Source organism: Staurois parvus, unplaced genomic scaffold, assembly GCF_062004578.1.
Source record: "Staurois parvus isolate SC_StPar_1 unplaced genomic scaffold, SC_StPar_1.0 ptg000972l, whole genome shotgun sequence".
Lineage (NCBI taxonomy): Eukaryota > Metazoa > Chordata > Amphibia > Anura > Ranidae > Staurois > Staurois parvus.
The window spans coordinates 253,536-271,989 of NW_028318768.1; the positions used below are offsets into that span (position 1 = coordinate 253,536).

The window sequence follows — 18,454 nt, forward strand, 5'->3', positions numbered from 1 at the left end:
CTCCGGGCCATTCACAAAGCGCAGCGCTTCTTGCGCATGCACAGTGGGCACCCGGCTGTTACAGAAGTTGGCTCGGGAAGAAGAGGGAAGGATAACTCCGTGGAAGTGGGAGCGGGTACCTGCCAAATTCTGGTACCCGCTCCCCCTCCCTTCCCAAAGGTCCGCAGTCTCTGGTCATCTCCTTTACTGTCTGCAGTCTCTGGTCATCCCTGCACTGTCCGCAGTCTCTGGTCATCTCCTGTACTGTGTCTGCAGTCTCTGGTCATCTCCTGTACTGTGTCCGCAGTCTCTGGTCATCTCCTGTACTGTGTCTGCAGTCTCTGGTCATCTCCTGTACTGTGTCCGCAGTCTCTGGTCATCTCCTGTACTGTGTCTGCAGTCCATTGGGTCAGAATATTTTTTTTCTTGTTTTCCGCCTCTAAAACCTAGGTGCGTGTTATGGAGCGCAAAATATGGTAGTTTATGTTTGGAATAAACATTTATTTTACTAATGTTTGGATCCAACTTTTTTTTGGACTCAGTTTGGTGTAGCGCATATGTATGAAATGTTAAAGTGGTTCTAAAAGTAAAAATTAAAAAAAAAAATAACAAACATGTTATACTTACCTGCTCTGTGTAATAGTTTTGCACAGAGCAGCCTGGATCCTCCTTTTCTTGGGTTCCCATCGGCGCTCTTGGATCCTCTCCCCTGCTGAGTGCCCCCATAGAAGGCCACTTGCATAAAACACAGAGTGCGGCCACACCTTTGGCTCCTGACAGCAGCAGGAGCCAAAGGAAACCCACGCAGGCCCAGGGAGAACATGCAAACTCCAGGCAGGTGGTGCCGTGGCTGGGATTCGAACCAATGGCCCTAGTACTGCCAGGCAGAAGTTCTAACCATTTAGCCACTGTAGGGTCATTGGTTCGAATCCCAGCCACAGCACCACCTGCCTGGAGTTTGCATGTTCTCCCTGTGCCTGCGTGGGATTCCTCCGGTTTCCTCCCACTCTCCAAAGACATGCTGGTAGGTGAATTGGCTCCTGTCTATATTGTCCCTAGTATGTGTATGTATGAATGTGAGTTAGGAACATTAGATTGTACGCTCCTCGGGGGCGGGGACTGATGAGAATGTACAATATATATGTAAAGTGCTGCGTAAATTGATGGCGCTATATAAGTACTTGAAGAAAAAAAAAAAATAAAGGTCAATGAAAATGAAGAGAGCCAAAAGAGCCTCTACTCTCAAGCACAGGGAGGGAGGGAGGTTGAGTTTAGGTAAGTGTTTAGTGGGGGCTGGTGGCTTGCTTTTTTTTTTTTTACCTTTACGCATAAAATGCACTAAAGTAAAAAAAATCTGACTTTATAAGCACTTTAATTTTAAATACATTTACTATTTTATATAAATAGTACAAACAGATATAAAATGTCTGTTTAAAAATGTAAAAATAAAATAAAACTAACCCCAAACCATGACAATTCTCTTCAAAATATCAGTGAAACTTACTAGATAGTAGGGGCCACTCCATGTCCTTGTATTCCAGGTCTCTAATGAGCAGTCTGTTATATTTTCCTAGCAAATCATATAGCTCATCCTTGTCGCCAACATCCCAGCCTCTGACTAAACGGTACAGTTTTTTCATCTTCTTCTGAGGAGTTGCTTTGCTAGATATGGAGTCATATTGCCCTTTTGTCAGGAGATTTTGTTTCAGAAGACCATCAAAGGTGGGCTGCAATTCATACACCCAATGTGTCAGCTCCTGACAATGTCTGTCCACAAAGTGGTCTGAAAAATATAAAGAAAATATCGTTAATATTTTTGTTTTGTAGCGCTACTACTGTAAAAAGATGCTAGAATACTGTCCAGGCTTCCCAAAAATCTTCGACCCGCAGCCAGGCACACAGTTTATTCACTCATTTCTTTCAATAATCCGTCTAGAAGTGTTGTTTTTATGTTGTTTTATTTTTTAGAAACTTGTATAGGCATTAGGGATATATGTGAGATACTCCAGAATTTGAAACTATATATAGCACTACCCCCCTAGGAGTTGCTGAAGATTTGGGTACCCATATAGTCTTGCACAGATAGACAACATGCATTTCCTTCCAAACTTGCACTCCAGAGACAGAGAACAGTCCTTGAACTTGTTTTTTGGGGGGATTTTATTAGGAGTAACAAACTTGGGTGGGGTTAAGGGATACCCAACTTCCTAGCAACTATGTACAAGTCCAAAAGAAGGGTTTTCTCTTCTAGGAGAGCTCTCCAGCCTCTCCTGGTGTACCATGCCAAATCCCACGTAGTCCTCCTCTGTCCAGCAATCCGAGAGCTTTTCCCTGGATAAGGGGACCCAGATTCTGTCACCTCAAATGCACAGTCCAGATAGGGGCTAGTCAGGTTTCCCACCCAAATGCCCTCTCCCCTTCTCAGGAGGTGTAAAAGTACTTACTGCTCCTCTCCTGTAAGCTGTTTAGGTTGGTAGCTGCCTTCAGGCCTTCTGCTTGCCTGGCTTATTCCTTAGCTCTACTGGTGACAATGATTTTTCTGGACTCCACAGGTCAAAATTGGTCATTGAGTGGTTTTAATACATACTCCTGTCTTTGTCTTTTTGTCAATTTGTCGATTTAAGCTAGTTCAGTGTTTTACATGTTTCCTTATTTTTTAGTTTTAGGCAAATTGTAGATAGTAACTCTAAAAGTTAAAAAAAAAAAAAACTTCCAAGTCATCTATATACAGCTCAGGCTATGCAAAACATCAGATCTGATAGCAACACATTTCAAACCTCAGGTGCTTAGGAATTTGGATGGTTCAATGGTTATTGTCAGTGCTGGATTAACAAATAAGCAGGGTAGGCACCTGTATAAAGAACCCACGCTGTTATTGGGGCTATGTGACATGGCATCAAAATACAATCGATTTGATCATGATAGAAAATTACAATGAAACTTTGTTAAATTGTTTACAAGGTATAGAAAAAATGAATCAACGCAAAGGAAAGAAAACTTTACAATAAAGACTCAGAAAATAATTAATGTAATATACCCAATAACAGCTTAAAATACATAAAACATAGGCAACAGGTTCACATTACAGTTTGTATTTTAAAAGCTTGTCTTCTTTCAACTGTCAGTTTGTAAAAACAATTGGTGCAACCTGCGTACATGTAATGTACAGCAGTGATGGTAATCATCTAGTGGCCAACATGCACACTACTTAGTTCAATGTTATCCCACTAGAGTGTGTGTGTTAGAAACCTCCAGAAACCTGCAAGGAAGGCCTCCAGGTTTTGACTGCCTAGGGGCCTCCAAAGAGTTTAATCTGGCACTGGTGATGGTGATGAAGAGGCAAATCAATACACAGCTTTAAAATTTGTGTTTAGACAAATAGCACACTTATATGGAATAGGTATTGCTAAGAGAAATCAAATAGTTTACACTACAACTAGTTGTTTCTCTGTTTCTTCTCCTGACCATCAATCCTGAAAGGTTTGACAATGCTGTGCCATTTCACGGTGTCAGAAGGGTTAGATGTCACCCATGATTCTCATTTATGCAAGTTGAGGGACTCCTGGATGTCTGTCCTTAGTGGAGAAAACAGGTTTTGCCGTTTTCTTCAGGATTGATGACTCCTAGATTGGGTTCTGCAGTCCAGAGGCTTTGTAGAGAATTGGGAGGGATGAGGGGCTTTTAACCTTTGGTCCAGGTTTTGTAAACAACTGGCACACTGATTGTGCAGGTGTGTGCAAGGCTCTTATTAGAGACATGACTAGTTTTCAAGGCTCCACTCTGGCAGACAAAAGAGGTCTTGATCCAGGAGTCAGGAGAGCCCCCCCTTAGGAGACATGGAGGAGCCAATATCACTGTGTGCTGCTAGCTGGGTGCATCGAGTTTGTGATAGAAGTACATCTGGAGGAGACAGGCAAGGACCTGCAGATTGAGACTAGAGTAGTCGTGTGCATTGAGTAAGCCAGTGAACAGTTGTCTTGTGGCAGAGAAATGCTGTAAAACCCATGTGAGGAAAACCCTGTGTGAAATTGGAACCTTGTATGAGTTGTGAACTTATCTTTTATTAAAAATGTGCAAAAACAGCTGGATTTCATAGATGACTCTAATAACATAAACACACACATATACAGTGGGTATATAAGATAATCGCCCCTCCCCCCATTAAAATAATCACATTTTGTTATTTTGCAGCCTGAAATGAAGACAGACACAGTTTTTGTTTTATCCAGCTGCATTTACTCAGTGCAACATATAACATCCAAGTGAAATATATAACACCAACATGTCAGAAAAAAAAAGTAAAAAATTCAAAAACAGAATCACTGAGTAGAAAAAAGAATTTCCCCCTTCTAAAAATTACTTGTAATCGCCTTCTCAATGGCACACAAATCCATATGACTTTCAACTGTGATCAGCTGTGGTCATTTTGATTAGCTCAGCATGAAAAGAGCTTTCCTGGAGCATTTCAGTCCATAGAAGTGCAACAAAAACAAACAATGAACTATAGGTGGCAATTAGAGATAAGCGAATTATTCAAAAATTCGATTCGACTGATTCGGCGAATTCGTGGAAAAATTTGATTCGAGTCGAATATATTCGCTGCGAATTTAACTTATAAAATGGTGTTTCTAGGCTTCAGAGAGCCTTTATATTAGTGCAGAACACTGTACCTTTAATTTAAATGCCCTTGGAGTCTGCTGGGGAAGAGAAATAATACTGTCAGTCAGTATGACATGCAGATGAGTGCCGTCGATCTTAGAATCACCGCACACTTCACTCATTTGGCCAGTCACGGGGCCAAAACCAGAGTGTGGAGCCACAGTGTGGCGGTGGAGGCAGCAGCAATGGGAGGCCATACAGCACCCTATGACAAAATGGAACCCACCAGCAGTGTGAGGAGACCTGAAAGTGGCACATGGCAGAGTGTGGCGATGGAGACAGCAGCAATGGGAGGCCGTACAGGGACCCATGACACACTCTGGACCTGGCAGCAGCATGAGGAGGCGGTACAGGGGCCCATGACAGATTACGGGCCTGGCAGCAGCATGAGGAGTTGGTACGGGGGCCCATGGCAGATTATGGGCCTGGCAGCAGCAATGGGAGGCCGTACAAGGACCCATGACACACTCTGGACCTGGCAGCAGCATGAGGAGGCGGTACAGGGGCCCACGGCAGATTACGGGCCTGGCAGCAGCAATGGGAGGCCCGTAATCTGCCAGCACCCTATGACAAAATGGAACCCAGCAGCAGTGTGAGGAGACCTGAAAGTGGCACATGGCAGAGTGTGGCGATGGAGACAGCAGCAATGGGAGGCGGTACAGGGACCCATGACACACTGTGGACCTGGCAGCAGCATGAGGAGGCGGTACAGGGGCCCATGGCAGATTAGGGGCCTGGCAGCAGCAATGGGAGGCCCGTAATCTGCCACCACCCTATGACAAAATGGAACCCACCAGCAGTGTGAGAAGACCTGAAAGTGGCACATGGCAGAGTGAGGCGATGGAGACAGCAGCAATGGGAGGCCGTACAGGGACCCATGACACACTCTGGACCTGGCAGCAGCGTGAGGAGGCGGTACAGGGGCCCATGGCAGATTACGGGCCTGGCAGCAGCAATGGGAGGCCCGTAATCTGCCAGCACCCTATGACAAAATGGAACCCACCAGCAGTGTGAGGAGACCTGAAAGTGGCACATGGCAGAGTGTGGCGATGGAGACAGCAGCAATGGGAGGCCGTACAGGGACCCATGACACACTCTGGACCTGGCAGCAGCGTGAGGAGGCGGTACAGGGACCCATGGCAGATTACGGGCCTGGCAGCAGCAATGGGAGGCCCGTAATCTGCCAGCACCCTATGACAAAATGGAACCCACCAGCAGTGGAGCTGGTGCTCTACTCCGTGGCCGTTTGCCTCCACTGACACTGCTGCGACCCTGCTGCCTCCTGGGCAACCCACCGACTGTTTTGCTCGCTGCCAAGCTGGCACCCTTTTCTCCTGATGATGCGGAAGCAATAGCCTGATGACGACGAGGCTGCCAAGTGCGATCAGCCTCATCATCATCAATTAGGGTCTCCGCCTCACTACTAGCCCCATCGGCTGCGTGTGGGTCAGGAGACAGACCTGTCTCTAGACCGGCTACCGAGCCACTCTCCTCGCCAGTACTTCTTCGCCTGGCTGCTGAAGAGGCGGATGTCTCCCCCGGTTCCTGACCGCCCTCTGTTAGCTCTTCCTCACTGTACAGTGGGGCCAAGCCCACAGCATGCGATACTTCGCTTGGTGAGGGAACACCAAAGGACAGGGGCAGGTAGAGGACACGTGATTTCAGTGGGCTTGCTCCCGGGCCATGCCAACTAACGGTTGTGTCTGACGTACCCACCGACCGTTGGCTGTAGGTGTCAGAGGTGACCTGGGAAGAGGAAGACGACCGAGCCAACCAATCGATGACGGCAGGGTTGTCGGTGGAGACACGACCGCTGGATGACACCGGGAGCACTGGCCTCTGGCTGCGACTAGTGCTGCCTCGACCCCTTCCTCTGCTGCCACGTCTGCTCGCTCCTGAAACATTGCCTTCTCTGCCACTCCTCTGCGTGTTGTCTGACATACTCTTTAATTCAACGATTCTGTGTCCCTGAGTAACAGTTCTGTGTCCCTGAGTAACAATTTTGTGTCCCTGAGTAACAATTCTGTGTCCCTGAGTAACGATTCTGTGTCCCTGAGTAACGATTCTGTGTCCCTGAGTAACGATTCTGTGTCCCTGAGTAACAGTTCTGTGTCCCTGAGTAACAATTTTGTGTCCCTGAGTAACAATTCTGTGTCCCTCAGTAACAATTCTGTGTCCCTCAGTAACAATTCTGTGTCCCTCAGTAACAATTCTGTGTCTGTCCCTGAGTAACAGTTCTGTGTCCCTGAGTAACAGTTCTGTGTCCCTGAGTAACAATTCTGTGTCCCTGAGTAACAGTTCTGTGTCTCTGAGTAACAATTATGTGTCCCTGAGTAACAATTATGTGTCCCTCAGTAACAATTCTGTGTCCCTCAGTAACAATTCTGTGTCCCTCAGTAACAATTCTGTGTCTGTCCCCGAGTAACAATTCTGTGTCCCTGAGTAACAGTTCTGTGTCCCTGAGTAACAATTCTGTGTCCCTGAGTAACAATTATGTGTCCCTGAGTAACAATTCTGTGTCCCTGAGTAACAATTCTGTGTCCCTCAGTAACAATTCTGTGTCCCTCAGTAACAATTCTGTGTCTGTCCCTGAGTAACAATTCTGTGTCCCTCAGTAACAATTATGTGTCCCTCAGTAACAATTCTGTGTCCCTCAGTAACAATTCTGTGTCTGTCCCTGAGTAACAATTCTGTGTCCCTGAGTAACAGTTCTGTGTCCCTGAGTAACAATTCTGTGTCCCTGAGTAACAATTATGTGTCCCTCAGTAACAATTATGTGTCCCTCAGTAACAATTCTGTGTCCCTCAGTAATAATTCTGTGTCCCTCAGTAACAATTCTGTGTCCCTCAGTAACAATTCTGTGTCTGTCCCTGAGTAACAATTCTGTGTCCCTGAGTAACAGTTCTGTGTCCCTGAGTAACAATTCTGTGTCCCTGAGTAACAGTTCTGTGTCCCTGAGTAACAATTCTGTGTCCCTGAGTAACAATTCTGTGTCCCTCAGTAACAATTCTGTGTCCCTCAGTAACAATTCTGTGTCCCTGAGTAACAGTTCTGTGTCTGTCCCTGAGTAACAATTCTGTGTCCCTGAGTAACAGTTCTGTGTCCCTGAGTAACAATTCTGTGTCCCTGAGTAACAGTTCTGTGTCCCTGAGTAACAATTCTGTGTCCCTGAGTAACAATTATGTGTCCCTGAGTAACAGTTCTGTGTCCCTGAGTAACAATTATGTGTCCCTGAGTAACAATTATGTGTCCCTCAGTAACAATTCTGTGTCCCTCAGTAACAATTCTGTGTCTGTCCCTGAGTAACAATTCTGTGTCCCTGAGTAACAGTTCTGTGTCCCTGAGTAACAATGCTGTGTCCCTGAGTAACAGTTCTGTGTCCCTGAGTAACAATTCTGTGTCCCTGAGTAACAATTCTGTGTCCCTCAGTAACAATTCTGTGTCCCTCAGTAACAATTCTGTGTCTGTCCCTGAGTAACAATTCTGTGTCCCTGAGTAACAGTTCTGTGTCCCTGAGTAACAATTCTGTGTCCCTGAGTAACAGTTATGTGTCCCTGAGTAACAATTCTGTATCCCTGAGTAACAATTCTGTGTCCCTCAGAAACAATTCTGTGTCCCTCAGTAACAATTCTGTGTCTGTCCCTGATTAACAATTCTGTGTCCCTCAGTAACAATTCTGTGTCCCTCAGTAACAATTCTGTGTCTGTCCCTGAGTAACAATTCTGTGTCCCTGAGTAACAGTTCTGTGTCCCTGAGTAACAGTTCTGTGTCCCTGAGTAACGGTTCTGTGTCCCTGAGTAACAATTCTGTGTCTGTCCCTGAGTAACAATTCTGTGTCCCTCAGTAACATTTCTGTGTCCCTCAGTAACAATTCTGTGTCCCTCAGTAACAATTCTGTGTCTGTCCCTGAGTAACAGTTCTGTGTCCCTGAGTAACAGTTCTGTGTCCCTGAGTAACAATTCTGTGTCCCTCAGTAACAATTCTGTGTCCCTCAGTAACAATTCTGTGTCTGTCCCTGAGTAACAGTTCTGTGTCCCTGAGTAACAGTTCTGTGTCCCTGAGTAACAATTCTGTGTCCCTGAGTAACAATTCTGTGTCCCTCAGTAACAATTCTGTGTCCCTCAGTAACAATTCTGTGTCCCTCAGTAACAATTCGGTGTCCCTCAGTAACAATTCTGTGTCTGTCCCTGAGTAACAATTCTGTGTCCCTGAGTAACAGTTCTGTGTCCCTGAGTAACAATTCTGTGTCCCTGAGTAACAGTTCTGTGTCCCTGAGTAACAATTCTGTGTCCCTGAGTAACAATTCTGTGTCCCTGAGTAGCAATTCTGTGTCCCTCAGTAACAATTCTGTGTCCCTCAGTAACAATTCTGTGTCTGTCCCTGAGTAACAATTCTGTGTCCCTGAGTAACAGTTCTGTGTCCCTGAGTAACAATTCTGTGTCCCTGAGTAACAATTCTGTGTCCCTGAGTAACAATTCTGTGTCCCTCAGTAACAATTCTGTGTCCCTCAGTAACAATTCTGTGTCTGTCCCTGAGTAACAATTCTGTGTCCCTCAGTAACAATTCTGTGTCCCTCAGTAACAATTCTGTGTCCCTCAGTAACAATTCTGTGTCTGTCCCTGAGTAACAATTCTGTGTCCCTGAGTAACAGTTCTGTGTCCCTGAGTAACAGTTCTGTGTCCCTAAGTAACGATTCTGTGTCCCTAAAGTATCTGTGGCCCTAACTCTGTCCCTAATACAGAGAGGTCTGTCTCTCTTGAATGACCGGAGGCAAATGGAGAATTGTAAGATGGCCGCAATTTATAGCTCCACCATTACACAGTGCTGGCTGGCTGGCTGCTGATTGGCTAATGCGATCACATGTCATGAATGAATGCATTATGGGTCAGCGCGCCTTGTCTGCGCGCCTTCCCAGAGATCCCCGCTCCGTCGCCACACATGTCGCCGCCATTTTTGGAAAAATTTTGATTCGCGCATCCGAAGTCTGCTAATTTTCGGATTCGGCGCAAATCGAATTTTTCCTAATATTCGAAACGAATTCCACTTCGCCAAGTTCGATTCGCTCATCTCTAGTGGCAATGCACTGTCAAATGATCTCTGGGATAAAGTTGTAGACAGGCACAAGTCAGGAGATGGATACAAAGAAATTTCAATGAATTTATCAATGCCTAAAAGCACATGGAAGTCTATTTTTTTTTTTAACCTTAAGAGTTTAATGGAGCAGAGAGTATTTAGTCAAGGGAAAGGCTGCAGTGGACCAGGGGGTCAGCAATCATTAGAACAGCAAAAAAAGTGGGGTGGAGCACGGATCAGCAGTAAAGAGGAGATCAATGTTATGGTAATGGAGAAAGGGGGGTCACCAGTAGATTTTACTTCAAAATGAGTGATGTATGATTCAGACCCATTTTTATTAATTCAGCTGTCCCAAGGCAAATCTGAATTGCAGCGCTAATTTTGACATGTCAGATTCCAAAATCCTTCTTGAAGAAAGGGACTAAAGGCTGCTCCAAAAGCTTTCTGCCTTATCTGTTTCTACTGTTGCCTAGGCACCCTTAGATAAAGGTGGCCATAGATGGATCAGAATTCGGCCCATTCAGCAGGCAGGGAGGGGGATGGCAGATTCCTCTATCCACATCCTTTTTTGTGAATGGTGGATTTTTTTTGTCTCATCAGATAGGGTTGCCTGGAGCTTTCCAAACCATTATGTAAGCTCCCAGGATCAGGGCCCTCCTATCCCTCTTGTATTGAACTGTATTGTTGCTGTATTGTCTCCAGTTATATTGTAAAGCGCTGAGCAAACTGTTGGCGCCATAAATCCTGTATAATAATAATAATAATATTATTAAGTGGAAGGTATTTGGTACAGCACAGACCCTCCCTGGATCAGGACGTCGCTCCAAACTGGAAGAAAGAACCAGGAGGAAACTGGTCAGAGAGGCTACCAAGAGGCCTCCAGCAACCCTGAAGCCGTGTCAGGAATTGATGACAAAGAGCGGTCATGGTGTGCATGTGACAATAATATCACAAATTCTCCACAAATGTGGCTTGTATGGGAGGAGTGCAAAAAAAAAGGTGCTCTTCAAGAAAGGCCACATGCAGTCACCACTGAGCTTTGCCAAAATGCACCTTGAAGGTTCTGAGGCCACATGGAAAAAGGTGTTCTGTCAGGTGAGACTGAACCGTAATGATTTGGCCTCAACACTATACGATATGTCTGGCGGAAATCCAATCCAGCTCCCCATCCAAATCCCTCCATTTCTACAGTAAAGCATGGAGGGGGAATTTCCTGTTATGGGGAGTTTCTCTGCAGCAGGGACTGGAGCACTTGTCAGGATAGAAGAAAAAATGGATGGGGCAAAATATTGTCACATTTTGGAGGAAAATCTGCTGCCCTCTGCCAGAAAGCTGTCAATGGGAAGAAGGATTACCTTCCGACATGACAATGAGCCAAAGCACACAGCAAAAATGGGCACATAGTGTGTGACAGGAATCACTTTGGGTGGGGGGCCCATGGAACTCAGCTCACTTTAGAGAGGTGGGGAGACCCCTGTCTCATCTTCCCATGTCCCTAATATGTGTGAGTCACCCTGTGCCTGTTGGGGGTACAGGGTGATCTGTCCTAATATTGGGGTGGGGGGTTATTGATTGTTTGATGCCATGTGGTTGCATCCCATTGTTCTATTGTGTGTCTTGCTTGGGAGCAAACTATTATGGGATGTATGTGTTTATGTGTATTAGCTTAGTGGGGGGGGGGGGGTGTCTCAAGCAGCCCTCCCTCCTGATGGGACAGTCTGCTGGTGTGAAGTTTGAATACTTGTGTGTCTCTTGTTGCTAAGTGTAGATTGCCCCGCCCTGTGTCCTTGTGCAGGGAGGGGGGATTGCCTCCTGGGTGTATATCTCTTGTATCTGTGTTCAAATAAAGTAGTCTACTTTGGTTTACTTCAAGACTGGTATAGTCTAGTCTTGTTTGGTCGGCTGTAGTGTCTGTTGGGTGTTCAGACGGGGAAGCGGTATTCTAATGGAAGTACCCAAGTGCAGCCTGGGTCGGTTCCGTTACACAGTGGTTGGAGGAGAAAAGGGTGAATGTCCTTGAATGGCTTAGTCAGAGCCCAGACTTCAATCACATTGAAAATCTGTGGAATGACTTGGAGACTGCAATCCACAAATGGTCATTATCAAATGTACCTGAACTTGCAGTTCTGCAAAAAAAGAACGGGCAAATATTGCAAAGTCTAGATGTGCAAAGTTAGTAGAGACATATCCCAAAAACAGACTAAAGTCTGGAATTAAAGCAAAATGTGGTTCAAAAAATACTGACACAAAGGGTGATCCTTTTTCCAACTCAGTTATTCTGTTTTTGAAGTTTTCCTATTGTTTTCTGACATGCTGGTGTAATATCTTTCGCTTGGATGTTATAAGTTGCACTGAGTAAATGCAGATGAATAAAACAAAAACTGTGTCTGTCTTCATTTCAGGCTTCATAGGAACAAAATGTGATTATTTTAAAGGGGGGGGGGGGTTGATTCTTTTCACACACACTGTATATTGAGATGTCCTTAAGCTGTATGTGGGCAAGGACATCAAAAGTTTGGTCAACATCCAAATACCACTGGCAATTAAGCTTAGGTTATATGTGGTGAGCTGACTTGGCGGCAAGTATAAAAAAAATATTTTAAAGTTAATGAAGAGAGGCCATTTGAGAGCAGCTGAAAAGGCAACATGAATAAAGTTCTTTTAAATAGCATGCTTGGGGGATGCCTTAAAGCTTGGGGCATATCTATTCATTGACCTTACTTTTACAGAATTGCATGGCTTACATACAGCAGCAACAACCCAATATGATTGATCTACAACCCAAAAGAAATCTGTAATAGGTATTTTTGGCAGAAAAAAATGATTTTTTTATGCAGAAGTAATAATCGTGCATTGGAAAAAGTTTTTGGATGTATTGCCTCTTTTTTTCCTGAGGTATACACTTTAAAACAAAAAAAGCTAAATTTATCAATTTGGTTCTCTCTGCCCTGAAGAAACCACCCTTTGAGCCCTTCAATGATATTCCGCTAGAAAATCTCTCCTGCAAAAGTAGCCTTTTTGGATTTTATCATGCCAGTCAGACAAGTCAATGACTTGGCAGCCCTCTCCTGTATGAAGCAATTCCTCATTCTTCACAGACAAGGTTTTTTTATGCCCAAGACCATCCTTTCTTCCTTCGGTGGTATCAGTCTTCCACCTTAATAAGAACATAGTCCTTCCATCCTTATGCCCTGCTCCAAATCATCCCAAGGAAGTTTCTTTTCATTGCCAAAATGTAGCCAGAGCCATTAGAGTATATATTACAGCTACATCTTCAGTCAGACAAATGTATTCTCTTTTTGTCCCTATTTGTCCTGTTCTCAGGACTTTGCAAGAGACAGCCTGCTTCCAAGTCCTCCACCGCATGATGGATTAGATATCTGATCACTCTTACATTCTTAAGGACAAATCAATTCCTGTGTTTTCACGTGCCCATCCCACCAGATCAGTGGGAATTTCCTGGGCATTTGGAACGAGACCTCAGTACCCCAGCTGTGCAGGCTGCCACCTGGTCTTCTGTTCACACCTTCTCAATATTTTATCAGCTGGATGTCCAATCTTCTGTGGATGCAGCTTTAGGCTGCAAGGTTCTTGTAGTGGCAATCTGAAGTTGGGTCCTTTCTGACGCTTACTGTTGTTGGGTCTGTTGGCACAGTTCTGTTTGCCTAGTTGTAGTCTGCCCTTCTCATTCATTGCTTGGGGACATCTCAGGGTCTATGAATATTTTGCCTGTGTCCTCTACTGTATGATTAAGATAAATTTTCACTTACCTGTAAATTTAATATCTTGGAATACAGTTCAGGACATCCTCATTTCCAGTCCTTGATTACTCTGAATTGCTTGCACCAAAACTGAGAATTCTCAGAGTGAGGTAGGTTTATAGGGGAGATGTCCTGGGGGCATGTCCTTGAATGCTTTGCTAGTGTCCAATCTCCAGGGTCTATGAACACTATGCCTGTGTCTTTTACTGTACGCCAAGGTATGTAATTTACAGGTAAATCAAAATTCCTCTTTTCCACCTCCACAGAAGGCACTTCCTAAAAAGCTAAAACTTGGTTAGATGATATCGATTTTCTTTCTATAAGGATCAGCATCAGAAAAACTTTTCAAGGATTCAGTCTACAAAGTAGAGTATTTTTTAGGGCAGGGGGTCCAAACTCAGTTTCATTGTGCGCTGCATCAGCCCCTCAAAGGGCCAATTGTATCTGTAAGACGATATACAGTAAATTTATTGTATCTATTCTTTATCCTATTAAATAATTGCCTATGAATTTGATTATTACTAGTTTTAGTAAAAACTTAAGTAATAACTAGTCCTAAAAGTAGAAATCTAGGAAAATAAAGGCAAGTAGATATTCAAGTGTACAGCTATTGTACAATTTATTGAAAAATGATAATCATCAGACAAATATTACCAAGCACTGTTTATTACATTAACTTTAGTTAGCTTTTTGGTCCTAGTTGAGACAGGCAGAACTAGAACCAAACAAATAATTGTACTCTGATCTAATGTGCAATCTGTTGCGTATGAATTTGTAAAAGGTTCAGTGTCTGGCTAAGGACCACAGGAGGGTCTGAGTTGGCTGCTGGGGTCTGCTGAATGCTGAGATTGGGGGAGGCAGAGACGAGGGGGTGCTTCAGCTGCACAGAGAGGCACAGGATCTGTAGGAGGAGTTCTATCTTTCTCTCTGCTGCAAACTGCTGGGGGGGGGATTTCAGAGATGAGTGTATCCGCACCTGCACGAAGGTGCACAAATTCTGTTGGAGGAGTCCTGTCGTCCTCACTGCTGCTGACTGCTGAGATAAGGTGGGGGGGCAGTTGCAGGAAAGATGTGAGGGCAACATGAAATGGCCTGGATTCGGCTTGTGGGCCTTTTGTTTGACACATGTGTTTTAGGGTTTTACTACCACTTTTTTTCATCTAAGACAGAAAGCACAAACATTACCCCTGGAGGGGTTTGTTCCAGCGTATTACAATCATGAAACAGCTTCCAGCCTACTGGTTATTTGGTCACCCAATATGGTCTGGTTAAGCCCTGTATCCTATTTTAACACCATTTCACATGCTAGACAGTGAACCACTGGCACTGGTGTATCCCTAATGTTCGCCTGCAATGTACACTGGCCCTGAAGAGAAGAGTCCCACTGTGCATTCACTGTACACACTGGGACTTGGATTCATAAAGTGCTTCTCGCTGTGATGCTAATGTCACTTGTGGAAGCAGCTCAATGGAGATCCAAGTCTGTCCTAACATGTGCTGTGTGTGAGGTAGTCCCTTCCAGGGCTAAGGTATGTCCTTACACATAATTTTACTGTGAAATGGAGAAAACAAACAAGTAAAGTTTTTTGTGGTGGAGTGAGGTAAACTCCAGATAATGTGGGCTGCCATTATCATTGGCTGTGTGATTCCCTGAAGGAAGAAGAGAAGACCATGGCCTGGACCACATGCCAAGTGGTGAAGTGCTTGACTTGTGTGGGAGCATGGATAGGCAGATGCATGGATAGGAGAGCATGGATAGCATGGATAGGAGAGGAAGGCACTGGCTGCAGGTCATGGGCAGATACCCTACTTGTCACCAGGCCACACATAGAGAGGAGGTGATGAAAGGCCAGGGGTAGAAGAAAGAGCCCCTCCAGACTGCTGCTGTTTGCCTATGACAACATGTCTTCCCAAGTCAGTCAATTTACCTGCTCACACCCTATTTATTTATTTTGGATATTTATTTAGGCAGGCAGTTCTTTAGTTTTGCAAGCCTGTCAAATTCCACGAGAGGTTGCAAAATGGGGTGACTGGATGGGGCTGGATGTTGTACCGAGTGGTACTCATAAATAGGCTGTATGCACTGGGATGGGAAGAATTCTTGGAATACAGAATTATGGAATGCTATACCTGTGCCTTCCATCCACAGGAAAACACTGAGATAGGATACATTGTGGCTAAACACCCAGTGTGCATGAGGCCTAATAAAACGGGGATAAACAAACACTGCTGGGCTAATGCTATTGACAGACTGAATCATATATATGTCATTTTTTATTTTGCCCATGGCTCCATGGTTTGTTTAGTAAGATACTTGCTAACAGACTGGCAATCATTGGGCCAGGACATCCTTAGGAGCAAGTCAAGGATGCTTCTGAAGATCTTTACGGATGATGAAATGAGTTGGGCACACCCTGTATATGAGTACAGTGGTACTTCTTTATACAGGTGATCCATGTTTTTTCACATGTAAGTGCATTGGCTTTTACTCCAGCAAGTTTCCCCTTCTCTCCTTTACATTGGTAAATTTATTTTTTTATGTGGAATATGAGTAATTGATGCCACATAGGGAACAATGGTGTCTGACTTGTTTGGTAATACAGGGGGTCAATTACATCTGGTAAGTGTGGGTCACCTGGATTGCACGGATGAGAATATCATCCTAATAACTGGATGAATCTTTACACATGTCACAGTTTTTTTGGGAACAGCAGTAGCACTGAGCACTTTATTGTACTGGACTTCACAATGACACTGTATTTAATAGTTGGTTGAGCAGCGCTGCATCCTATGGGAGGGTTTTGTTTATTCATCCTTTTCTGTTTTCATGGCTTCCTTTGTGTGAAATACCTGGTGATCCTACCAGCCCCCTACTTTACTATTTCAAGCTGACCACACTAGGGATTGGGTGGGATGAGAGCACATTCCTCCCAATGTGGTCAGTTTTCTGACCACTGCCTATCCTCCAGTGGTCAGGCTTGTGCTGCCATGCCTTCCTGCATAGCCATTCACTGGGAAGATCAGTGTACTGTTGTATTTCTTCCTCCTGCTGACACACCCCTCCCTGCAGTCACTGCCACAGCATCTCCAGGCCCCTTATGCAGCTGAAAAGAGAAAAGGCCTGTGGGCTGAATGAAAAAAAGAACCTAAAAGAGTCCTCCATTCACATTGATTGATGTGGATGAAGAAATCTCTGGCAAAAAAAATTAAAACATAAATATGCCGAAGCATAGACGTGATCCACCCATTGGCCACCCCAAGCCCCCATGCTTGGGCATATATGTTCTTTTTTTAACTCCAGCAGCGCTGCACACACTCACGTAAATTCTGAGAGCAATACCCTGTTGCTGTCAGAATAGACAGATTGGTGCTGCAGCTGAATGATGTTCCTGCAAAGCAAACAACAACGGTTAACAATAAAACACAGTAACAATAGCGCATCAACCCAATAACAGGAAAACTCTGTGCCAAAAAATTAAAAATATATATGCCAAAGCATAGGGGCAATCCACCCACTGACCACCCCTGGCCCCCATGCTTGAGCTGTATGAACTGTATGTTCTTTTTTTAACTACGGATGAAAAATCTCATCCAGCAGCCCTGCACGTACTGACGGATATATTCTGAAAGCAAGACCCTGTTGCTGTCAGAATAAACAGATTGGTGCTATAGCTGAATGGTTTTCCTGTAAAGCAAACAACAGTTAGCAATAAAACACAGTATCACTAGAACTAGAACTAGAACTAGAACGTTAACTCAATGAAACAACAACTGAATAGTATTCCTATAATGCAAACAACAGTTACCAATAAAACAAAGTAACAATAAAACATTAACTCAATAAAACGACAACTTTTTTTGGAGGTTTTCTATTTTTATTTTTTTACATTTTTTATTTTTAAAAACTTATTTATTTATTTAAACTTTTTTTGTAACAGCCTCTAATTTTTGGATCTCTCAAAATGCAATAGACAGTTTTCCAACTATATAACATCTTTCGAGATCCTGTGTGAGAATGGTGAGTATGTGCCCTAGATTGTGCTGTGCTGTACCCTATACTAATACTCCACTAGTGTGTGGTAGTGACTGAAGTAGTTGGCCAGGTTGGCCAGGACAGGAGGGACTTATTCCGTGTCTGCTACAGACACATCTTCTTTTGGGTGACCTTTGGGTTGGGGTACATCAGGAAAATGCCTCTCATATAGCCAGCTCACTGCATCTGGATTTGGAAATTGGGCCACAGCACCTTCTGGATACAAAAGAGCCATGGTGACCTCTTCCTGGAATTTTAGGAAGGATCCACTTCGTCCAGTTGCTTTCTAAATTACAAAAGCATTATATATAGCCAATTTAAATAAATAGACACCTTTTTGTACCAATTTCGAGCTTCCTGGAAAACTAGGTATGGATTCATCATTTGGTCGTTGAAGTCCTCCCCTCGCATGTTAAGGTTATAGTCATGGATACAGAGGGGCTTCTCAACAATATCAGATGCCGTGGTAATTGGGATGGTCATGTCTGCGTGAATGGAAGACAGGAGGAAATCCTCCCGTTGGTCCTTCCACTTCACTGTGAGCAATTCATAATTTCTCAAGCAGGCTTTCTCCCCTTTTCTAAGTCGAGTATTTCAAGTTGTTGGGGGAAGCCCTGGCGATTCTCAGTGAGGTGGTTTATGAGGGGCCGAATTTTGTAGAACTGGTAATGATCAGGGTCACCATGAGGATGACAGAGTGTGTTATCACTGAAATGCATAAAGCGCATTATCATCTTATACCTATGCCTGGTCATGGCAGCAGAGGGCATGGGCATATGATGAATTGGGTCTTTGGACCAATACAACCGCAACTCATTCTTTTTTGTAATACCCATTTTGAGGGTTAAAAATGTGTATAATTAATCCTGCGCCACCAACCTAGGTATTATCTATTTCTTCTAATCATGGGTGGCTGCTCGCAAAAAAAAATCAATATACCAATATATAT

At 44.2% G+C, this 18,454-nt stretch overlaps 1 protein-coding gene across 1 annotated transcript in view; it reads right to left on the reverse strand.

Annotated features, from left to right (window-relative positions):
* The window catches only part of LOC149441576 (uncharacterized), a 151,856-nt gene extending 133,868 nt beyond the window's left edge, over positions 1–17,988 (reverse strand). Inside the window, exons 1-3 of the mRNA XM_089657154.1 lie at positions 17,849–17,988; positions 15,014–15,024; positions 1,501–1,762 (exon numbers count right to left, since the gene is read on the reverse strand). Of these exons, the coding sequence (XP_089513280.1) occupies positions 1,501–1,762; positions 15,014–15,024; positions 17,849–17,988 (413 nt within the window). The remainder of the gene's footprint in view (positions 1–1,500; positions 1,763–15,013; positions 15,025–17,848) is intronic.
* Positions 17,989–18,454: the final 466 nt, after the last annotated feature.